The 25,711-nt window shown below is 40.4% G+C and overlaps 1 protein-coding gene and 1 non-coding gene across 3 annotated transcripts in view; both read left to right on the top strand.

Annotated features, from left to right (window-relative positions):
* LOC126108925 (pre-mRNA 3' end processing protein pfs-2) overlaps positions 1 to 25,711 on the top strand; it is a 175,317-nt gene that overhangs the window by 120,983 nt on the left and 28,623 nt on the right. The window contains exons 9-13 of one of the 2 annotated variants that reach the window (XM_049914295.1): positions 5,777 to 5,922; positions 6,423 to 6,501; positions 14,278 to 14,454; positions 17,790 to 18,056; positions 20,928 to 21,151. In XM_049914295.1, coding sequence (XP_049770252.1) covers positions 5,777 to 5,922; positions 6,423 to 6,501; positions 14,278 to 14,454; positions 17,790 to 18,056; positions 20,928 to 21,151 — 893 coding nt within the window. Of the gene's footprint in view, positions 1 to 5,776; positions 5,923 to 6,422; positions 6,502 to 14,274; positions 14,455 to 17,789; positions 18,057 to 20,927; positions 21,152 to 25,711 lie in introns of both variants that reach the window. The other variant, XM_049914294.1, reaches the window with a different exon arrangement.
* On the top strand, positions 3,912 to 3,986 carry Trnas-cga (transfer RNA serine (anticodon CGA)). The gene has a single exon. It is a non-coding gene; the product is annotated as a tRNA-Ser (tRNA).

Genomic DNA, 25,711 nt, shown 5'->3' with positions numbered 1-25,711 from the left:
GCTCTGCTGTGGCCTTGTGGCAGTCAGTGTGTTAAGAGGATTATAGGATACAACTAATTTTCTTTTCCTTCCCTGCCCCATGTGAACTCTCTGTTGACAACATTCCATTAAAATCTAATTTTTCTCACTTTAATTTTAGTGCTGTACTAATATTGCTAGTTTAAATTTGCTGCAGTTCCCTTAAATGACTTCAAACAAAAGTTGGCTTGCTTCTGTCAAAAAGGCTGTTGTTGTTTTCTCGAAAGTCCTTGGGAAACTGGGTCTGTGTTCAGTCTCCTAACAACACCAATGTCATTGGGATGTAAAAACGTGACGAGACATTCTTATGATTATCTGTTACATTTATTTCAGTGCAGGCTAGATTGGTAAGATACAATTCTGCAGTTCTGTCACTTGCCAGTTTTGCTCTTCATATTGACATAACTGCTGCGGAAGTGGATTTATCTTCAAAATGATGTACCCAGGCTGTGGCTGCCCTGACTACAAAGTCTTCTGAATTATATATTTGTATCTAAGCCTGCCTCTGCAATTCTTTCCTTCCACTATCTCTTGAATTACAATTGTCAGCAGTGGCTCGTGTCATAATGTGTGTCCAACCATTGCGTGTTTTCCGTTAATTTTTGTCTTTATCTGGCAGTTTTTCTCCTGTTCACTCATTGCAGGAATCTTCATTCCATACTCTGTCACTCCATACGATCTTCAACAGCCTCCCATCACACATTTCAAATCATTTCATGCCTTGTCTCCCTCATTGTTCTCATTTCAATATTTTTAGATATTAACAAGGGTCACATTTTATAGAGTCCTTTAACTTGTCCAATTTTTGCTGCTATGTATTTTTAGTATCTTCCTACTGTATCCACTCTACATACAAGGAAGCAAAATGCAGCCACTTCTTCTAGAGTGACTTGCTCAAGTTTAGCATTTAGCCACCAAGCATATCCACCTGATGTGTACACAGTTACTTTAGCTTTTCTTTAATTTATGTGCATATTGTAGCCATAAGCTATGGCACGTTTCATTTTGTTGAGCACCCCAGCAAACTGTATTGTGCCGATTTCCTGTCTGCGCCAAACAACTCTCACTTTCAGATAGTCCTTTACTGACAGTGAGAAACCCTGTATTACATCTTTCCTGATTTTGGGCTCTCGTGTCATTCTGTCAGACTACTCCGGTATGCTGCACAGAAAAGTGTTACCACAGTGCGTAATGCATACCCTTTGTGCTTGGGCACAGCTCAGGTCATGGCACTGTGTTCGAAGAACTGCTCCTGGCTGTATCATGGCCTGTGAATTTCATGATGCACTCAGAAACTGAAATAGTTTCATATAAAAACAACGTATGGGCATCTCGCTACCTGTCCCTTGACAGGTGCTGGCCTGTGTTGTCAGTTTACAGAATTACTTTGATAAAAGCAGTAGTATAAAAAAACATCCAAAGTTGCAAATTTCACTTTTTTTTATAATCAGTATTATTCATTCAGTGACCACAGTAGAGTCTTGTTAATCCAAACGAATTGGGACTGGACCTTGTTCAGATTACCAATTTGTTCGGATTAGCTGGAATTACGGTGACAAATTTCTAGAATGAAGTATACCCAACAGATAAGTAGGTACACCATGGTAACAAATGGGAACAAGTGTGGGAACAATGGCTCACTCCCACTCCCTGCCCTTTTTGTTGTGCATTGTTGAGACCTTTGTAGTGTTTGAGGTCAGTGCACTGCCAGTTGGCTCACAAAGCGCTTTGTTATGTTAGCTATCGATTGCTGGCGCACACGTAACAGTTGTATTGTATTCGTTCAGATGTAGTGGTATACGTATTTTCATCCTGAGTAAATGGAAACATACAGCGTTAACTCTCGAAGAAAATCTGAATGCTTTGAAGCGGATAGACAATGGTGAGAATGTATCTAAACTGGCGACGGAACAGGGTGTTGGTAAAGCAACCATTTGTGATTGGAAGAAGAACCGAATGAAGCTTGAACAGTCCTGTGCAACATCTTCCCAGAAAACACTAGAAATTTGGCAGACTTTGAAACAATCCCAGTACGATAAAGTGGATGGAGTTCTTTTCCTTTGGTTTACGCAGGAAAGAGAAACGGGAAATCCTTTGAGTGGAGCACTGGTTCAGGAGAATGCTGCGTACCTGAACAAGTTAATGAATGGTAATGAGTCTTTTAGTGCGAGTACAGGTTGGTTGGACAGATTCAAAAAAGTCATGGAATCTGTCAGTAAACAATTACTGAAGAGAAGCTTTCTTCTGATAGTGATGCAGAGAAGGAGTGCGTTTGAAAAAATGATAAGAGAGGGAAAGTATTCTCCCCAACAAATTTATAATGCTGATTAGACTGGCCTTAATTTTAGGGCATTGCCAACAAAAAGCTTTGGCATCAAAAGCAGAAGACCATGCTCCTGGTTTTAAAATGTGCAAAGATCATGTGACTTTACTAGTGTGCAGCAACGCTGCTGGTAATCACAAGCTGCTTTTACTGCTGATCGGCAAGTCTGCTAGGCTCAGAGCTTTCAGAAACTGCAACACGAAGTCCCTGCTCGTATATTATCGCAACCAGAAAAAAGCACGTATGGACGGTAAGCTGTTCAAAGAATGGTTTCACGGCCAGTTTGTTCTCTCTGTTTGACGATTTTCTAAGGAAAATCGTTTGTCTCCCGTGCAATCCTTTTGATTGATGACGCGCCATCTCACCCAAGCATTGAGGAATTATATGATGGAGAAATTGTGGCGAACTTTTTGCCGCCGAATGTTACACCACTTCTACAGCTGATGGACAAGAGCGTACTGCAAACGTTAAAACGTAATTTACAGAAAACAATTTTTAAGAATGCTAATTAAACATGATAGCATTCCTTTAGTGGTCAAAATAAAGAAGACCAGTGTGAAGGATGTTGTTTATTGGGCCGCTGAGGCGTGGCAGAATATTTCAGAAAATACTCGGAGAAAATCTTGGAGAAAACTAGGGACGTCTCCTAAATTTCAGGACAACCTAGTTGAAAATGAAGAGGAAACTCTACTACAAATGATACAGACGATCCCTGGATATGAAGAAGCTAGTGAAGGAGACTTAGACGAGTGGATGACAGCGAATGGGGCATGTGTGGAGAACCTTACTGATGCTTCCAGAATGAAATTTTCACTCTGCAGCGGAGTGTGCGCTGATATGAAACTTCCTGGCAGATTAAAAACTGTGTGCCCGACCGAGACTCGAACTCGGGACCTTTGCCTTTCGCGGGCAAGTGCTCTACCAACTGAGCTACCGAAGCACGACTCACGCCCGGTACTCACAGCTTTACTTCTGCCAGTATCTCGTCTCCTACCTTCCAAACTTTACAGAAGCTCTCCTGCGAACCATGCAGAACTAGCACTCCTGAAAGAAAGGATATAGCGGAGACATGGCTTAGCCACAGCCTGGGGGATGTTTCCAGAATGAAATTTTCACTCTGCAGCGGAGTGTGCGCTGATATGAAACTTCCTGGCAGATTAAAACTGTGTGCCCGACCGAGACTCGAACTCGGGACCTTTGCCTTTCGCGGGCAAGTGCTCTACCAACTGAGCTACCGAAGTAAAGCTGTGAGTACCTGGGCGTGAGTCGTGCTTCGGTAGCTCAGTTGGTAGAGCACTTGCCCGCGAAAGGCAAAGGTCCCGAGTTCGAGTCTCGGTCGGGCACACAGTTTTAATCTGCCAGGAAGTTTCATATCAGCGCACACTCCGCTGCAGAGTGAAAATTTCATTCTGGAAACATCCCCCAGGCTGTGGCTAAGCCATGTCTCCGCTATATCCTTTCTTTCAGGAGTGCTAGTTCTGCATGGTTCGCAGGAGAGCTTCTGTAAAGTTTGGAAGGTAGGAGACGAGATACTGGCAGAAGTGAAGCTGTGAGTACCGGGCGTGAGTCGTGCTTCGGTAGCTCAGTTGGTAGAGCACTTGCCCCCGAAAGGCAAAGGTCCCGAGTTCGAGTCTCGGTCGGGCACACAGTTTTAATCTGCCAGGAAGTTTCATATCAGCGCACACTCCGCTGCAGAGTGAAAATTTCATTCTGGAAACATCCCCCAGGCTGTGGCTAAGCCATGTCTCCGCTATATCCTTTCTTTCAGGAGTGCTAGTTCTGCATGGTTCGCAGGAGAGCTTCTGTAAAGTTTGGAAGGTAGGAGACGAGATACTGGCAGAAGTAAAGCTGTGAGTACCGGGCGTGAGTCGTGCTTCGGTAGCTCAGTTGGTAGAGCACTTGCCCGCGAAAGGCAAAGGTCCCGAGTTCGAGTCTCGGTCGGGCACACAGTTTTAATCTGCCAGGAAGTTTCTTACTGATGCTGATTTAGTTGCTGCTGTGACTTGAGACCAAGAAGAAGTGGTCTGCTGTGACGGAAATGACAATGAGCCTGAAAGTAACAAAGGAGAGCTGGTGCCACACAGTGTTGCAGCAGAAGCCCTTGACCTTACACTATATTATTTGGAGCAAAAGCCCACTGCTACAACTGCCAATTTGATGCTAACGAGATGATGGCACAACTATGCGTCACATAACAGACTGTCTTCATTACGCCAAAAAACAATGAGTGAGTTTTTGTCATCAAAAAAGTAGTGATAAAATGTCCACCGTGTTTTAGTAAGTTTGACAGCTTTTCTTTCATTTTTCTTCTCTGTTTAAACCTAATGTTTTCTTGCCAATTTTTTAAATACCTGTTTGCTGTACTGTGTAAATTAAAATAGTGTGTATGTACAGCAGTTTACCGCACAGTTTTCCATACTTAGACTAACATTTTTCATGTTCAGATTAACCGAATGTTCAGATTACCAGGGTTAGGATTAACGGGACTCTGCTGTATTTATAACTGTACGCATTGTAAGTGTTCGTTTACACATTTTCGACATGGATTTTGCATTTTGGGAAATACTATGTTTTGCTATGTCATGTTGATTTGAAAATGGGTCCCGGCCCAAAACTAGTCATGCTGTTGTGACTGACTGAACCATTTTGTGCTTACTTTGTCGTGAGATTCTTGTGTGTACTCATTTGGTTTTGATGTTTTCTGTAATTCTGGTACAAATGTGTTGTGTTTGTTAAGTGAGTAATAAGTCTGGATACACTATAGGATGAATTCTTGATTGGAGGGAGAAACATCTGACAGGAAACATTTTGAGGAAACTGGTGAAGAACTCTTTCAGAAAGGCACAACACCACACTAACTCAAGACATTTTTTCTGATGCAACTATCAGCAACAGGCTTGTAGGCTGACACTTTTCTGATAAAATTCCTGCCACTGAGGTGAAGCAGTGTCCAACACAGGTTTGCTGGAGTTGTCTGGAGAAGACGAAACAATCTACTGGCAAAGGAAGCAGGAAAGAAACAGGCTGGTATTGTCCTGAATGCAACCTACTTCTCTGCACACCACAGTGTCTCAGACTTTTCCATACAAAAGCCATTTATGTGTGAAATTGCTCAAGAGCTCACCTCGCATAATTATTTTTAATTATTTTATTATTATTATTTTTTTTGTGTGTGGGGGGGGGGGGGGGAGATAGTTCATAGTTATACTTTCTATCATTGTTATTGTGAAGTTTGTAATCTGCCGCAGAAATAAAATAAGGATGAAAAATAAACCTTGAAACTTAGTCTTTTTTATTGTGAGTTGTCCCTTAAGATATCTCAAACAGTGACGTGCCTGTTACGTGTTAAATAATGCTGTAAGTGGGAGGGCCTACAATTGTCCAGTTGAAGGGACCTCAGAGTGTGAATATGTGTTGTGGGTGGTTCTGTTGCAGATGAGCCAGCAGTGATTCCCGGCATGGGTCCAGAGGACAAGGTGGAGACGACCGATGGGACAACGCCAGCTCCTGCGGCCGCGTCTCAGATCCCCGGCCTCGACTTTGAGGGTGTCGAGGACAGGCATCGGCAGCTGCACAAAAAGGTGATACGCATTTGTCTGAATTCAACTGAAATGTTTCATTAAGAGCTTTATGTATGGCAGTACTCATACTTACTTCAAATGCAACTGAACTAATGTGTTTCATTAATGTATGGTGTGGATGTTTGAATTCACGTTGTTATTTGCCTGTACTCTCAGAAATATACAACTGTTTTCTTCTTGTATTTCATTGTTCAAGGCTTGTTTAGTGGTGGGATTTTTGATGCTTTATTTCTGCTGCAGTATAATTATTTGGCTTCATGTTTAGACAGAAAACACTACCTATTACTGCAAATACATTTTGCTGCCCACACTAAGTAAAATGTTTAATATGTTTTCTTAAATGCTTTATTTATATAGAAGTATGTCTTAGATTCCAATGTCATGCCTAGCAGGTACTGTTTTTATGCAACTGCACATGAGCTATTTATTTACATTTGCCAGCAGAGCTATTTATTTACATTTGCCAGCAGCTCTAATAAAGTTGTAATATCTGTTCTAAGGTTCCATACTCAAAGCCAATTCCACGCAACTTCCAAGCACAGTGGAATGAGACTAAACTCAATCATGAAGATGGGATGGGTAAGAAAATTAGTCTAGACATTACTACTCTAATTACAGTTAGATAATTATTGTTGTAATCTGTAAGCATATGTAATACCTCAACAATCGAGTGTTGCATATAAACTGTAGTATGAATATTTATTTCTTGACACAGTTGGTTGCTCTATTTTTAGCCACCGTACTAATATTAATTTTCAATTGTCCTTACTTTTTCATAAACCAAACAGTTTCTCTCTAATCCACTTTAAGTTTTCTTTTTCATTTTGGTGTATGTGATTGTAGGCTTATTATGTGGTAATTTTTATATATCAGCTATTGCTTCCTTTGGAAGTGTAATAATTGTATTCTAAGGACATGTAATTTATCTAGGAAGGAGATTGCTTACGAAAGACTTATCCGTATGATTCTTGGGTACAGTTCATTACTCTTAACAAGTTACATTTGTGAAAGCAACAGGAAATCCTACAACAAGATTGTGTGATCCACCTCTGGTTTGTGTTGTCACTGTTAGTGAATTTTAGAAATGCTCAACAAATTGCAGTCATGAAACTTTCATTACCACGCACATCACAGAAGGGCGTACTCAGTTCTGAAAGCATATATTCAGAGGTGAGCCCAGAAACGTACTGCATTGTCATGAATTGTGTGATAACCGTGTTGATATTCTTAAAAGGATACATTGCTACTCACAATATAGAGGGAAAGAGTCACAGATAGGCACAACGAAAAGACTGCCATACATTTTACGAAGCGGTGTCAGTAAGTAATACAACACTTTTTTTTCTGAAGGCAGGTTATTCCCTGCTCTTTTGGCTGCAAAACCCCATTTTTCAACATAATCTCTGTTCAGTGTGATTGCCTAAGGCCATCTTACTGGGAAGCCCCTCATGCCCGCATGATACCACTGTATTGGTCAGAGCTGCATCAATAATTTCCCCACTATTAGTGTACTGTTTCCCACAGAGGGCATCCTTCATTGGGCCAAACAGATGGAATTCAGAAGGTGAGAGATCTGGGCTGAAGGACGGACGAGGAAGAATAGTTCAACAAAGGTATCTGAGCTCCTCTTGGGTGTACAGACTTGTTTGAGTTCTTGCATTGTCATGGAGGAGGAAACATTCATTTGCATATTTGTGAAGACAAACATGCTGAAGTTGTTTCTTCAATTTCCTGAGGGTAGCACAGTACGGGGTGCATTCAAGTTCTAAGGCCTCCGATTTTTTTTCTAATTAACTACTCACCCGAAATCGATGAAACTGGCGTTACTTCTCGACATAATCGCCTTGCAGACGTACACATTTTTCACAACGCTGGCGCCATGATTCCATGTCAGCGGTGAAGGCTTCTCTAGGAGTCTGTTTTGACCACTGGAAAATCGCTGAGGCAATAGCAGCACGACTGGTGAATGTGCGGCCACGGAGAGTGTCTTTCATTGTTGGGAAAAGCCAAAAGTCACTAGGAGCTAGGTCAGTTGAGTAGGGAGCATAAGGAATCACTTCAAAGTTGTTATCGCGAAGCAACTGTTGCGTAACGTTAGCTCGATGTGCGGATGCGTTGTCTCGGTGAAACAGCACACGCGCAGCCCTTCCCGGATGTTTTTGTTGCCGTGCAGGAAGGAATTTGTTCTTCAAAACATTTTCGTAGGATGCACCTGTTACCGTAGTGCCCTTTGGAACGCAATGGGTAAGGATTATGCCCTCGCTGTCCCAGAACATGGCCACCATCATTTTTTCAGCACTGGCAGTTACCCGAAATTTTTTTGGTGGCAGTGAATCTGTGTGCTTCCATTGAGCTGACTGGCGCTTTGTTTCTGGATTGAAAAATGGCATCCACGTCTCATCCATTGTCACAACCGACGAAAAGAAAGTCCCATTTGTGCTGTCGTTGCGCGTCAACATTGCTCGGCAACATGCCACACGGGCAGCCGTGTGGTCGTCCGTCAGCATTTGTGGCACCCACCGGGATGACACATTTCGCATTTTCAGGTCGTCATGCAGGATTGTGTGCACAGAACCCACAGAAATGCCAACTCTGGAGGCGATCTGTTCAACAGTCATTCGGCGATGCCCCAAAACAATTCTCTCCACTTTCTCGATCGTGTCGTCAGACCGGCTTGTGCGAGCCTGAGGTTGTTTCGGTTTGTTGTCACACGATGTTCTGCCTTCATTAAACTGTCACACCCACGAATGCACTTTCAACACATCCGTAACTCCGTCACCACATGTCTCCTTCAAGACGAATTTCAATTGGTTTCACACCACGCAAATTCAGAAAACGAATGATTGCACGCTGTTCAAGTAAGGAAAACGTCGCCATTTTAAGTATTTAAAACAGTTCTCATTCTCGCCGCTGGCAGTAAAATTCCATCTGCCGTACGGTGCTGCCATCTCTGGGACGTATTGACAATGAACGCGGCCTCATTTTAAAACAATGCGCATGTTTCTATCTCTTTCCAGTCCGGAGAAAAAAGATCGGAGGCCTTAGAACTTGAATGCACCTCATACATCTCAGGGTTGACTGTTGCACCTTGGGGGGGGGGGGGGGGGGGGGGGTCAAACAGAATAATACCTTCAGAGGCCCAGAAAATCATCGCAATGGAGGAGGTGTGTTGTGATGCCACTTCATGGATTACAGTTTTGTTTTCCCATTCCAAGTGACAAACACACGTTTAATCACCTGTGACGATGCTCGACAAAAAATTTTCACGATTGTCCTCGTAACACACGAGCAGTTCACAGGTGATCCTTTGTTACTCCTTATAGTGTTCTGTTAGGCAGTGAGGAACCCAGTGTGTGCACATCTTTGAGTACCCCAACTGATGGACGAGTGTGTCAGTACTACCAACAGAGACATCCATTTGTGCAGTGAGGTGTTTGACGGTGATCCGTCAATCGACTCGAACGAGAGTGACTACTTGTTCCGACATTGCAGAAGTCACAGCTGTATGCGGCCAGCCAGCATGCGGGAGATCGGACAGGTTTGCGCGACCTCATTGTGGTGATAGCAGACGCACCGCCCAATGACTCACAATGCTTTTTTTCATTGCCGGGTATCTGTAGACACTCTGCAAGTGACTATGAATATCTGCAATGCTCTGGTTTTCCATCAAAAGAAACTCAATGCCACTTCCCTGCTTCGAATGCACCTCAGTTATGTACGACATTTTCATTGCTTTGTATAATGCTCCACCTGTCAGAATGTCATGAAACTATAGGGGCTGAAATGAGATTATTCCGTGATGTGCCACAACAAATTCTGCATTTTTTCAACTGAACTGGCCAAGAAAAATAAATGTGCTGCATTTATTATTGAGTGCCCCTTGAAGCTTTCGACCGAAAGGCACTCTTCTGAAGTATTAAACACACATATATTTGCACAGACACAACTCTCATCCTTATAATGGTTGTCTCTGGCTGCTGTTGTAATATTGTTGTTATTCCTTACTGGATTTTCCATTGTTTAATGGCCGTGATGTCATTATGGGAGATATTAGAAATTCTGCAGAGACATTGTGACTGTTGGTCTTCTCTTGCATCATCCACAAGAAAACAAAATGGATGGAAGTGAGAAGTCCCCTTACCGTATTTACTCGAATCTAAGCCGCACTTTCTTTCTGGTTTTTGTAATCCAAAAAACCGCCTGCGGCTTAGAATCGAGTGCAAAGTAAGCGGAAGTTCTGAAAAATGTTGGTAGGTGCCACTACAACTAACTTCTGCCATCGACTATATGTAGCGCTACACAGGCATGCTCTGCAGGCACAAAGATAAATACTGGCACCAAAGCCTCTGCATCAGTGAATAAATTAAAAGAAAAGGTAGAAGAATGTAAACATTATGCCGTGTATTCTTTCGTGTTTGCTGCTATCTCATTTAAATCCTGTCTGCCTAATAAACTACGAAACTAGAGTGAGACAACAGCAAACACGGAAAAATATACATATCGTGTCATGTTTATATTCGCATTTTTCTTATGTTGAATAGTGATACAGTCAGAAATGAAGCACGGCAACTGACTAGATTTTTAAATCTAAGATGAATCTAATTTTTGTGCAAAATGTAATGTACTAAAGAGGCGTTGCAAAGATTTTCAAATGGAGAAAATTTTTTGCTAAACTCTCGTTCAAAACATCTTCTATCATACACAGTCTGTTATTTGGTTATTGTTGATCATTATCAAAGAAAGCTGCAGCGTAAGTAATAACAAATAACAGTCTCTTGCCATTGTTTCGCTTATGAGACAATTCCTCTCTTCTTTCTTTTTTATTGTAAGCAGTGGTAGCACGGACAAAAGCAAGCCATGCCACGAGTGGCGACAGCTTGTAAACATTCATTATCAGAATGAGACAAACAATGCATGACACAGTACAATAATGCATTTTCAGCTTAGAGCGACATAAACACCTATAACAAAGAGAACGGCACTTATCAGATCAAAGCAAAATAAGCAATCAATTCAAACCAAATGAAGCACGTGAAAAAGGAAGGGCACCCGTATAAATACGGACAGAGCGCTTGACACATAGCAATTGCTACTTGGTAAAGCTTAACTGTTAAGCTTACAACTCGCGCCAAACTACTGTAGCTGTATCTTCATCCATTCGACCACAATTGTGTCTCATGTTACAATGAACCAACTTTGTTTCGATTTGGAGGTGTGGTCTAAAACTTTTCTCTCCCCTTGAATTTTGAGTCTCAAATTTCAGGTGCAGCTTAGATTCGGGAAATTTTTTTTTTTTTTAGTCTCATTTTTCAGGTGCGGCTTAGATGCGAGTAAATACGGTACTCTGAGGTTGGAAATCTTAAGCTAAAATATACGATTTCAGTCGTTCCTTTCATGCCTCCCTGCCTCCTGCTGTCCACTGCCAGTTGAAGCCTAGAGCTTCCTTCAGTTCGGATGATCTGCCTTGTGATCTTCATCTTTCTCTGGGACCCCTGCCTTTGACCATCTTCTGTAATTTCTCTGTGTGATACATCCTGCCCATTTTCGTTTTAGAGCCTTTACCCTTTCTGCAACAACCTGAACCTCTTTGAGGCCTAGGAGTAATCTTTCCATAACTCTCTGAGCTGTTGGAAGTTAATAAAAAACTGGTTTAAAATTCGTTTCATGTCCATGTTACTATGGGAAGAACACACTGTTTAAAAACAACCTTCTCGTAAAAGTTTGTTAGCATATTAGATTTAAAAACATTTGCATTTCTTTCATAGGCCTCTCAACATACCTTTATTCAGCAAAAATTTTCAGGTTTTAAGTCTTCTTGGATATCAGTTAACTCACTCGGATAGGCATATTTGTTAACAGTTTTAAATCAGTTGTTGTTCAGTATTAGTTCTCTTGCTGTTACCCACTTGTGCTTAACAGTTGTGTTGGACAGATTTATCTGAAGGCTTACTTTCTTGCAACTGTATAGTAAATCTTTCATAGAGGACTGCAGTTCTGTCGTATTGTTTGCTTTGACTACTAAATTAGCTGCAAATTTCGTTAGTGAGTCTCTTCTCATTTCTTCTAATTCCACTTTCTTTCCAAATAATTTGGGCAGAGTCATATCAGTGACAGCTGTAAATAGCTTTGGGGATGCAGCATCAGCCTACTTTATTTCTTTTCCAATTGAAAATTCACTCATGTGTTTTCCTTTGCTGACAGGAGGCATTAAGGTATTGTAGGTGTTACATAATAGGTTTATGTAACTTGTTTCCACACCTAGTGTGATCAGTGCCTGTGTAAATGCAGTGTGGCTTAAAGAATCAAAAACTGTTTTACAGTCTGTAAAAACTACGTACAGTGGCATTTTATGTTCATTGGCTCAAATAATTACTTCATGTAAGGTGTGTATTTGGTCAATTGTGCTGTAACAACTGTGGTTTTCCGATAATGGCTGTGGAGTCTGCCTTGTTCTATGCATTTTGTGTTTTTCACAATAACATTCTCATGATTTTAGGAGCTGTAACTACACATGATGCACGATTCCTTTATCTTTGAGCTGAGGTGTTAACCATGTTTGCACTGTGGCCAAAAATAAGAATTCACGTATCCTTAAAAATGTGCTGAATGTTAGATAGGTTCCTTTCCTACTCTTGAAAGTAATGGGGATTTTCCTTGGAGTAGAAAACAGCAATTCTCCCATGTGAACTGCAATATACCACACATTTGTGAGAAAGTAACGCTCACAAACAAGACACGGCATTTGGAAATTGAGCCAGAAAGGCATGGCAGGCTGCAACTCACTGCACTGTGTCATTGTCAGATAGGTCACAAACATCAGTCTGAATACTTTCATTTTCCAATCTTTTTAAAGTGATCACACTTTGTTGACCAAAGTATCTGAAGTTCAGCTGCTCTTTTATAATGGATTTTATTGAGGATGGCTCAGTTTGAATGATGGAGGCACACTTATCCTCTCACATTTTCATAAGTCTTGACACTTAGATTTGAGACTTTACTTAGTTCCTGTTATGCTGAATAGTGTATTAGGCAGTAAGTTCCCTCTAATGTACCCAGCTAACTGCATGGTTTTCAGCTTTCTCCCTTTCATGTTTGTGTGTTGAAGATCATTCCCAAAAGTTTATTTCCAGATGTTACAATGAATTCCTCTGCTTCTGTATCCATCTGTTTTTTTCCACAACAGTTCTGATTTGGGGATTTTCCACCTTTGATATGAAGAACATGCTCTGCAAGCTTCAGTATTCTTTCTGAAAGTATTTTCTTTTGGCTACGTAACAGCTTCTTCTCAGCAACTCATCGTTTAACATATGGTCGTGATAACTGATCTTCAGAGTTGATCTTGGGCATTGTTGCTGTAAAAGACAGCTTGTATGCCAATTTTACTGACATTTCCAGGTCTCACATGTATATTTGGCCATTTTTAGGATGATAGAAGACTGCTGTTGAAGCTTTGCGGACATACCTATAGAGTTTAACTATTGCATGGATCACATTCATTGGGCGACTGCAGAAGCTTTCCCGTTTTTGCTGCTGATGTGTGTATCTATGTCTCTGTTATTACAGATAATGCTACCAAGATCAAGGAATTGGTCAACATCTTGTTGTACCATACGTTGCACTGCAAATTGGATAGATACATTTCCACTTTTATGCACACAGTGTTTTATCACCATTTGTTTTCAGCCCTACAGAACTGGCCATTCCCTCCATCTTGTAAACCTTGTGATGTTTCTGCCAGAAGAAAGATGTTATCAGCAAAATCCAGACTCGTAAGGGTCGATTATTCATTCTAACTTATGCCAGTGTTGGAGTTGTTCATACTTTCTCACATGAAATCTATGACAGATATATCTGTGAAACAGTCCAAAAGAAAAGCACATTTCTCTCATTCGAACAGGGTAACTTAACAAGGTGCCATTTTGCCAAAGTGACCGCTAAATACACTCATTATCTCCGTCACTGTTTTCCCTCCTGTGGTCGAGCCACTAATCACTCCTAAACATTGCAACTGTATCTGCTCACACGAGCCACAACTTCACAACTGAAACGATATAGTACTGACATTAATGCTTTTTGTGAACTTCGAAGCAAGAATGTTGATGAAACAACTGTTCATCCCCAATTGTATAAAATCGAGAAGAGATCTCTCAGGCACCCCGTAGGTATGAACGTGTCGGAAACTGTTTCGCTTGGTGTGTTTCCCGTTTGCCGGTGGCTTTTTTTCCTATCAGGTAGCTTAGTCCTAATATGTGCTGTCGTGTTTCTCATCTCTCCTTTAGCAATACACACAATCGTCTATACTTTTGTCAAGTTCGTTTATATTGATATAACATATTTGTGTAATTTTTCAAGCAGACGAAGACAGTGACGGCGAAGAGGGCTGGCGAAACAGGCGGGGAGGATCCGCCAAGGACCCCATCAGCGAGGTCATCTCGCAGATCATGGAGACGAACCCTCCACCCGGGGTGGTGCCCCTGTCCCAGCTGCAGCCGCAGGCTATCCTCATCTACGGCAAACTCATTCCCGTCGAAGGTGAGTCGCCTCGTTAATCTGTCACACGGCACTTCTCAGAAACGAGGCCGTCGGGTTAACACTACTTGTTACAATACAGTGTCACTTTCATTGTTTTTGTTTGTTTGTAGCTGTAACTCTGGTTTACGGGAAGATTAACTCACGAACTGGCTCTCCTCAATTTCCTTCACTTACAGCATTTTAATCTGTGTCGGTACATCAATTTTATACAGCAGTCTGACAAGAAAATCATGTTTGAACATTAGGGTGCTGTTAAGGGGCTCCGGAACGCCCTATACTTGCAATGTTAAAATAACGCTTATAAATTACATATTTCCTCACGAAGTATTTGAGGTAGGAAGTTGAACTTTTTACTGATTATTTATTGGAATATGGGCTACAACTTAACACAGGGATTTTACAAAATTTTAGTTCAGTTATTAAAGATGATTTTTTTTTTTCAATTGTAATGAAAATTCACAACATTTTTTTGCAATTTTTTATTTATATATTCAAAAATATACAGTTTTTTGGAAAAAGGCTGTGTTAAATTATGCAGAAGGTACTGTGTAACATTTACTGAAAGTTTGAAACAAATATGTTTGGAAGATCCTTAGAAAACATGTAATTAGTATGAGAAAATAAAAGTTTTGGGAATCGAGCGACAAAGATTGGATTAACTTTTTAGTGCATTCCAGGTCCATAGGATGGATTATCTTCATCCTCTGCAAACTCCTCCTCCAGCTTCCTCTTGTTCCTCCTCCTGTTTACTCTTGCTTGTATTTCTAGACTCTTTACAGCCCTGTCTGCAGCCCGAAGGCGTTCCTTGTCTAAAGCAAGCGTTGCTCGTACCATGTTAGAACCTATCTTCATTCCCATATTTCTAAATACCTTGCACCTTACAATGTTGCCATCATTGAAAGTCGCAACAGCATCATACACACCAAAGTGAAGTGTTTCTATTCCAATTATTATACTTCAACAAAACAGAGACTCAAGAAACAGAATTAATTACGAATATTTTCGAGATAACGACAGAGTAAATAAACATGAAACAATCGACAATCACACCAGCGATATATATTGAACCATCACAGGTTAGCCAAAACACATACTTTATCTCACTAAAATGTACCTGATGAACACGGACGTTAATAATAACACCATTTGACAGCAGTTTAACAGCGCCACAGTGGGTCACGCCCATGTAGAACACATTTCAAAAAAAATTTTAAAATAGTTGTAGTCTTCGGAATTGAATAAATTATATATCTATTAAAAGGTAATAGTCTGCAGATTCAGAAAATGCAAAAAAGTAAAAATTGAACTTTTCATGATTTTGAGCCTTTCCGTAGCCCCTTAAGTACAAACATTTCCAAATAATCATTGTGATAACCAGAAGCTGAGTAGATAATGTAGAAGTCTTGCAGTAGCAATGTCAGTGGTTTGAATCTCACTAGTGGCAACTATTTTTTGACATGAAAAGTCTATTCACTTATTGGTGGAACTTTCTTGTGTGACCGAATAACGTCCAGTTTGTTGCGATAATAACTGCAAGACTAATAATGCATAAACAATGATTGAGCTCACAAGGGTTAAATCGTGTCTGTACATATGTGTCGCACAGTATTTGCTTTGACGTCATTTTATGAGTGTATCACATGTGCGTGATTGTTACGAATTAGTTTTGTTAAGGTTATAAATAAGTGTAGTGTGGGAAAGCATTTAGTTAGGACATTGATTCAGGAGTCATTGTGAAGAGCTTGTGGAGCTCTACTGGGACCCAAAATGAGACAATATAAATATTTGAGGGAATGTTGGTGAAAAGTATGTATTAAATTGAAAATTAGAAAATAATGAAAGATGCCATTCATAAATGTGCTCAGAATTATAAAAACTCTAGTCAGAGGAAAGTTTGCACCAAAAGGAATGACAAAGCCAAAAAATTCTAGTGCCGAGAGAATGCAGCAGTCAGAAGGTGGGGGGTGGGGAAGGAATAAAGCAATTACATAGCTTGTGCAGCTAGAAATCATCTATTCTTTAACTATACGCACTTCTCTATGTAACCATTATATTAAAGATGTTGATAATTAAATTACATATTAATGAAATACACTTGTGATGATTGCATTCCTACGTTTTCACGGAAAAACTAAAGCATGGAGCCAAATTGTGCATATATAATTTTTTTCTTTTATTTCGTTTTCATGTTTGCTTACAAATGGAAATAGAAATTAACATATATTGAATCATATTTTTTAATAAAATTTATATCTTTTTACTTTTAATCGCTAATTGCATGAAAGTCCATGTATTTTCGATAAATGGAAATTTGATATAAAAATGTGGAACATCAAACAATAAATGAAATACTTACACATTTGAAGAGACCAGACAGAATTATTGATGTATGTAACTATTTTTCATTTAACAATGAGGCATTTTGCACCTCTGCATCAAATTTTAAATTATTTTTGGAAGACCTGTAATTAAAAATAAAAGGAGGTTAATTTTATTGCAAAATTTTGATTTAATATTTGTTAATTGACATTTCCATTTGATAATAAAATATAGAACCAAAATAAAAACAAAAATCACAACTAGTGAGATTCGTACTAGTGACATTACAATTACAAAACTTTTATACAAAACACACTCACCTGCTCGTGGTTATTGAAAATGTTTACTACTTAACATCTCTCAAAAATCTTCAGATCTCATAAGATGATTGTTTTGAGAGTTGCATTACACTGATTTAGGAAACTGATGTCCTAAGCTTCAAATTGGCCCACCCAGATAGCTGCACTCGTCAGTATGCCACTTCCGGGATTAAGGGAGGCACACCAGCCCCGGATCGAATCCACTCGGTAGGGTAATGACAAGGACCAATTTGCTGGCTAGCCTGGATATGATCCTTAGGCGTTTTCTCACATCTGACTAGGTGAATACCTGGCTGGTACCCATGTTCCACCTCATTTACACAATTTGCAAACTTTTTGAAAAATATTGTCTCACTTTTACACGGGATAATACTGGATACTGGCAGATGGGGTACAAAATTCCGTCCAGCAGGGAAGGGATGGTGACAGGAAGCACATCCGTCCACCCTCCACCACTAACATTGTCAAATCCAAAGTAGTATGCTGACTTAGTGAAGACACAGGATAAGGCCAGCTAAGAAAGAAAAAATATGTCCTAAGCTTTGAATCCTGTAAATATGAATAAAACTGAAGAGAGCCAGTTTCTGAAATCTCCTTGTTAGACTGAATCATAGGTTTTGGAGACCTCTCACTTGACTGTGGTGTAAAGAGAAGACAGTAAACTGTCACAACTAAATTGTGAAAATGGCATTGCAGGTAACCCCGTGCTGTTGGAAGCGATCCAGCAAGGTGGCGAAGCCCTCCGCAGGCTGATCGACTCCGGCGAGATCGAGGAGCTGCAGGACGTGATGCCGCACAACGACGATTCCCCCGCACTGGGCGGCAATGCACGCGGGTCCAACACTGTGTCTGCGGCAGTCGTGACGCCCCGCGCGCACCCGCGGAAGCCCGAGTACAGGGAGCCCGTCGCAGACCGGTCGGTTAACGATTCCGACCGAGACGAGACCAGCAATGACTCCTATCGTAAGTTTGTATTCCTTTTCGTTTCAAAACCAATTTTTTTTAATCAATTAATGTCAGTGTCTTTAAGTAATGAAGCAGAAAGTATTGCAGAAATTATAGAGATACAACTGTAATTTGTTGGGCGGGTCGCTCAATCGGCGAGTCTCAAAAAAGCAGAACTGAGAAATATTTTAAAGAATCCAAAGACCATCATCAATTCAGGGCTGCTTCGCCATGTGTATATGGAGTTCTCATACTTAAACAATTAACAGAAAAATGAAGGGGAGCAAACAGCCCATTTAACATTCGTGTTCGTAGAAAATGTATATGACACGGTGCGATTAAGTAAGCCACAACATCCAGAGACAACAGTGGCCATGTGTGTGTCTCTCACGCATGTGTGAATAAGTTTCTTTATATGATGGATTTCTCCGGAAACTGAGCAGTATTCAACAGCATGCTTTTCACTGTGTCTGTCTGCCGCTCAACACTTCTTGTATGAGGTGAGTAGCAACCTATCCGAATGTGTATTGTTATTGTTTTCCATTGCAGATTTTCCATTGAGAAAATTGAGTACATGATGATGGGTAGTGATTAACTGCTTGATTAGATGCTGGGAATTTTAGTATTAAATGTTGCTCTTCTTTTAAATATCTGTGTGTAACTATACCTACAAATGGAGAGGAAAAAAGGGAAACAACTAATGAGTAAGTGTGGGGGACATAATGAGAATAGAGTGGAGGTGGGTGGGATATGTAACCAAGAGGATGGGTGGCAGATGGGGTGAGGAAGTTCTCTGCTAGACTCCCTATAGATAGGTGAGGAAACACCAAGATGACGGCATGATGGGATGTGGTTAGATGACGTCACAACACTTTTGGAAATGGGAAACTGTAGACGGGAATACATAGAGAAGTCTGAGGTAAGCTTTTACCCTGCAGTGGATAGCAAATGGTAGTTGCTGATGCTCTAATGAATACTGGAACCTTCCTATACACACATCAAAAAAAGTTTTGCATCACCTCGGTTCCAAGAGTTCCGGAACCTGTACAGAAAATTGGAATAGAGATCAACATAAACATCATTTCCACCCTTTTTATTGCTCATAAAAACCACACATTGCGTGCTGTACCACCATACTGCGAAACCTGAAGAGGTGGTGGTCAAGATTGTTGTACACACTGGTACCTCTGATACCCAGTGGAACGTCCTCTTGCATTTATGCATGCCTATATTCGTCGTAGCATACTATTCACAAGTTCACCAAGGCAATGTTAGTCCAGATTGTTCCACTCCTCAACGGCGATTTGGTGTAGATCCCTCAGAGTTGTAGGTGGGTCACGTCATCCGTAAACAGCCCTTTTCTGTTTATCCCAGGCACGTTCAATACAGTTCATGTCTGGAGAACGTGCTGGCCACTCTTGTCGAGTGATGTCATTATCCTGAAGGAAGTCCTTCACAAGTTGTGCACGATAGGGCCACGAATTGTCATGTACGAAGACGAATGCCTCAACAATACGCTGTGATATGGTTGCACTATCGGTCGGAGGATGGCAGTCATTTATCATACAGCCAACATGGCACCTTCTGTGACCACCAGTGGTGTACGTCAGCCCCACATGATGCCACCTCAAAACAGCAGGGAACCTCCACCTTGCTGCAGTTGCTGGACAGTGTGTCTAAGGCGTTCAGCCTGACCAGGTTGCCTCCAAACACATCTCCGACGATTGTTAGGTTGAAGGCATATGCGACACTCATCGGTGAAGAGAATGTGATTCCATGCCGGTCCATTTGGCATGTTGTTGGACCCATCTGTACTGCGCTGCATGGTGTAATGGTTACAAAGATGGACCTCCCCATGGACGTTGGGAGTGAAGTTGCACATCATGCAGCCTTTTGCGCACAGATTGAGTCAATACAACATCCTGCGGATGTACGAAAAGCATTTTTCAACATGGTGGTGTTGATGTCGGGGTTCCTCTGAGCCATGATCCGTAGGTAGTGGTCATCCACAGCAATAATAGCCCTCGGGCAGCCTGAGCGAGGCATGTCATTGACAGCTCCTGTCTCTCTGTATCTCCTCCATGTCCCAACAACATCGCTTTGGTTCACTCTGAGATGCGGGGACACTTCCCTTGTTGAGAGTCCTTCACAGCACAAAGTAATAAAGTGGATGCGATCAAACCGTGGTATTGACAGTCTAGGCACGGTTGAACTACAGACAACACGAGCCGTGTGCCTCCTTCCTGGTGGAATGACGAACTGATCGGCTGTCGGACCCCCTCCATCTAATAGACACTGCTCATGCATGCTTGTTTACATATTTGGGCGGGTTTAGTGACATCTCTGAACAATCAAAGGGACGGCTGTCTTCAGGAGTTTTGGGAACTGTGGTGATGCAAAACTCTTTTTGATGTGTGTGTAAAGAACAAAATATTCGGAATGACACTTCATTAACAGTCAATTTGTTTGAGTTCCTTCATAACTGCTGTCAGTGTCATATTTATATATTCTCCCAGGGCATTGTTCTTCTCCAGTATAGGCCAGTGATGTTAGGAGCCCATATCTTTCCATACGTGCAGTTATTTTGTCTCACAAAGTTTCTGTCCCATCTCGAACACACACTCGTAGTTTGACGTGGTTCTCCATATGCAAATAAAGTAATGCAATCACACAATATTTGTGGTGTCCCCTATAATAATTTGTTTTATGGTTTTCACATACGGATGCGTGTCACTCATCTAGAGTGGTATGTGACATCATACACTTCGCAGTGATTTTTTGAGTTGGGATGTAAATTTAGTAGATGTCAAAAACATTTTATTAAAAATATTTACTAACTTAGGAATTTTCTTGCCAATTGTGAATAATGGGACTCCACTTTTACTTTAGGTATGGACACCGACCCTCACAACAATACGAGGCACCACGATCAGCTACCGATGCCGGGCACGCGGCAGCGGCGGACTCGCTTTAGCGACCTGCCGGCGCCAGACCTGAGCAACGACGACAGCCAGCAGCAGATGCAGCGGCCTCAGGACCACGAGATCGAGGAGTTGCCACACCAGGACAAGGACATGCGGCAGACGCCACTTTCGCACCCACACCAGCACCAGGTGAGGAGTAACGCCTCATCTTGACATCACTTTGCTCAATGTCAAACAGTTGAAAGAAAACTCTAAATACTGGGGAAATGAATAGTGACAATTTTATGAAGCATTTTGTGTTTTGCCTGAGGACTGAGCAACAGAATTCAACAATAGGGATACACACTGTTGACTGATGATGTTAGAGAGAGCCTCTGTTTTGTCTGCATTTAATTTGTAGGGTAATATATTGAACTTCCTACTGTCAGTGTTATTACATGAGTTTTTTCCCGAAACTGGTATTCACTGTATTTACAAAACATGCTCCATTTCACTACTGTACTTAAGTTTTATTCACTTGAAACTGACAAGATATTTACAAAATTACACTTAAAAGACACTGTAGTTCGTATAAATTGCTTTCAGCTCACTGTCTGCAAGGAATTGGCCTATTCTTTTGTTTCTGTTGTAGATTCACTTTCCTTTTTCTCAAGGTGACCCTTATTTTCCAGAACTTTATTCTGCATATTCTAATAGCAGATCATCACATTTCGTTCTGCTTATAACAGTATATTTGTTTCATTTCTAATCCTTTGCCATGTCATTTTAATCACCATATTTACTTTTTTTATTTTCTCTCGTTTTTTACTTTCTTGTTTTCATTTTTCACTTTGAATGTATGCCTGTTATGTTATACCTGCCTTTTAACTGGAAGCTGGCCAGTATTCACACCAAATGTACAAACACAACACACTCAGTGCATGACAGGGACCATTCTATTGGAGTACACCTTTCTCAAGCTGCTGATCACAGGCCCTGCATTATCTGCACTCTAGGACAACATTACACTGTCGCACCTGCCTCTCTGACTAAGCCTGGGTGTTATCTTTTGGTAATATTTGATTTAACTGTTTCAAAACTTGGCTTTTCATCCATGCATATAGCATTACTACTTACATATTCATTTCCTACTGAAATGGCCCTTTCTCTACTTTCAATTGTAAGATTGATGGCCATTTCCTGTAGGCAATGAACCCAGAAAAAACTAAATTTGAACTTTTTTGTATTCCTGTGTTGTTAAAATTGACAATGACTATTAATCTTTTCATTTTCTATCATGACGATAATGCTAATATTATTTTTCCATTTTTGCTACATTTTGCTCTATGCAGCTGACTAAAATTTATCAAAATTATATTTCTTCGAGCCCTTGACTCACTACACATAAAAAGTTTAACTGTTGGAATAAAAGACCTAGGGCATAGTATAGAACAGTTCAACTGTTCTACACTGTCCCGTGCTGGACAAACTTCTTTTCGCCATTGTATCCACTCATGAGCAATGGCACAACAGAAACAATTCTTATGAAATTATTACGTCTTGTGTTAATAACCATTCAGTGATTGATTGATTGGATAAATAAGTCAAGAAACAAATGTGTGCAGACTCAGTCTTCACAGACACAGCTCAGACAATGGCTGAACAGGCCTACAAGTGCTTTGTAACTGACAGTTTAAGGATTAATATTGCAAAGACACATATTATGTAATTTCAGACAAGCAGTAATGACCTACTGGGATGAAAAGTAGAGATTAATGCTAATAAACTAAGTGAAACATACTCTCTTAAAATTTCATGTTGAATAACAAGATACAATTTAGTTAGCACATAGATTAACTAATCGTGAAACTGACTTCAGCATGTTTTTCACTTTGAAGGATCTCTCGTGCATTGAGCTAATAAAGAGAGTGTTGGCTTATTTTGCATGTTTTTGCTGTTGTGGAATTGTCTTCTGGGGCAGTGCATATGAAGTTAATAAAGCTTTCTTCAGCATAAGAAAGCTGTAAGAATATTGTTTAAAGTAAATAACTACACCATGCAGAAGCCTTCTCAAATACCTTGGTACTCTTACACTCACTTCGCTGTACATTTACTCATTAATGGTTTTTGTTGTTGATGATAAAAAACAGTTTCAGTTGAACTGTGATTTGTACATTCACATAGGAAAGACAAACAAAAGACTCAGTTATTGACAGAACACCTGGAAAATGCAACAAATCTACTAAAGAGGCTACCTACACTAAACTTGTCTGTCCTCTTCTGGATTTTACTGCACGGTGTGAGACTCGGACCAGATACGATTGACAGAAAACGGAAGAATTCAAAGAAGGACAGCTCTTTTTGTATTATTGAGAAATAGGGGAAAGTGTGTCACATATATGATCTACATTTATATCTAATGGCTACCCTACAAATTGCATTTAAATGCCTGGCAGAGGTTTCATTGAAGTACCTTCACAATACTTCTCTATTCTTCCAACACTCAGAAAAAATGGACACCTATATCATTCTGTGCAACCTCTGATTTCCGTTATTTTATTATGATGATTGTTCTCCCAGTGTAGGTCAGTAGGTCCCCACCATCAAAATATTTTCGCATTTGGAGTAATTTTCATGCAAAGATCCTGCTGCAATGAAATTCGCCTTTATGTTAGTGATGTGCACCGTAAATCCTGTATCACATCCAAGATACACTCTCCCCTATTTCTCGATAATGCAAAACGTGCTGCCCTTCTTTGAGCTTTCTTGATGTACTCCATTAATCATATCTGGTAAGGATCCCACACCACGCAGCAGTACTCCAAAAAGGGGACAGACAAGCACATGTAGACACTCTCTTTAGTAGATCTCTTGCATCTTCCAAGTGTTCTGCCAATAAAATACAGTCTTTGATTCACCTTACCCACAACATTTTGTACATGTTCTCTCTAATTTAAGTTGCTCATAATTGTAGTTCCTAGGTGTTTAGTTGAATTTACAGCCTTTAGATTTTTTTGCTTTATCATGTAACTGATGTTTAACGGATTTCTTGTAGCACTCATGTGGATAACCTCAGGATTTCCATTATTTACGACCAATTGCCCGTTTTCACACCAAACAGATATCTTTTACAAATTGTATTGCAATTTGTTCTGATCTTCTGATGACTTTACCAAACAATAAACGACATGATCATAAGCAAACAACCTAAGATGGCTGCTCAGATTATCTCCTAAATCATTTATATAGATAAGAAACAGCAAGGCGCCTATAGCACTACCTTGGGGAACATCAGAAATCACTTTGGTTTTACTCAAAAACTCTCCGTCGGTTACTACGAACTGTGAACCCTCTGACAGGAAGTCGTGAATCCAGTCACATAACTGAGACGATATTCCATAAGTATGCAGTTTGATTACAAGCTGCTTGTGAAGTATGGTACTTTCTGGAAATCTAGAAATAAGGAATCAGTTTGAAATCCCTTGTTGATAGCACTCAACATTTTGATGTTTTTTTAAGCCCTGTTTTCTAAACCTGTGTTGTCTATGTCTCAGTAGACCATTCTCTTCGAGGTGGAGTGGCAATCGGTAAAACCGAGGCATTTTTCACTGAGGTAAGATCTTTCCACAATATTTCAATAATCAACTTTCATCTCTGAATGCAAAAATGTTTTGTTGACACCCACCTGTCTAGTGAGATAAGATCATAGTGATAAAGTAAGAGAAAAGGGAGATTGCACGGAAAGAGTTAAGTGTTCATTTTTCCCTAGAGGAGAGTGGAATGGTTGAGAAATAGACTGAAAGAGGTTCTGTGAACTGTCTGCCAAATGCTTAAATATGAATTTCAGAGTATTGATGTAGATGCACAATTACATAACACAAAAGTAATTTTTAGGTAGACTTTGCCTCCCTCTCTAGAGTTCAAAATGGGGCGATGTTCTCTATTGGAAAGATATTCAGTGAGCTCCAATCTAATAGAAAGAAACTGGGAATTCTCTCCAAGTCAAAGAAAATTAAAAATGTATATCACCAGGTTCTCTCTCAAAAAATAATCTGAATAGGTAGATGCAGTGAGTGAAGAGATCTGTTAGCAATTTTGCAAGTAATTGTGTTTGGTGTTAAAGCTACATGACAAATATTAATACGCTATAAATATAACTCAGTATTTATATATCTAAAAACAAAGATGATGTGACTTACCAAACGAAAGCGCTGGCTCGTCGATAGACACACAAACAAACACAAACATACACACAAAATTCTAGCTTTCGCAACCAGCGGTTGCTTCGTCAGGAAAGAGGGAAGGAGAGGGAAAGACGAAAGGATGTGGGTTTTAAGGGAGAGGGTATATACACACCTGTATATGTGTGGATGGATATGTGTGTGTGTGTGCGAGTTTATACCCGTCCTTTTTTCCCCCTAAGGTAAGTCTTTCCGCTCCCGGGATTGGAATGACTCCTTACCCTCTCCCTTAAAACCCACATCCTTTCGTCTTTCCCTGTCCTTCCCTCTTTCCTGATGAAGCAACCGCTGGTTGCGAAAGCTAGAATTTTGTGTGTTTGTTTGTGTGTCTATCGACGAGCCAGCGCTTTCCTTTGGTAAGTCACATGATCTTTGTTTTTAGATATATTTTTCCCACGTGGAATGTTTCCCCTATTATATTCATAACTCAGTATTTAGAGACACAGGTAATTCTTTTATTGGAAACGTACCAGTGCAGTCAAGAAAATATGAAGTTACCAATAGCAGATAAACAGCAACTAAGTATCAG

This window comes from Schistocerca cancellata, chromosome 11, assembly GCF_023864275.1.
Source record: "Schistocerca cancellata isolate TAMUIC-IGC-003103 chromosome 11, iqSchCanc2.1, whole genome shotgun sequence".
Classification (NCBI taxonomy): domain Eukaryota; kingdom Metazoa; phylum Arthropoda; class Insecta; order Orthoptera; family Acrididae; genus Schistocerca; species Schistocerca cancellata.
Note: the sequence above shows the minus strand (reverse complement) of the source record. Positions and strands in the feature narration are given on the sequence as shown.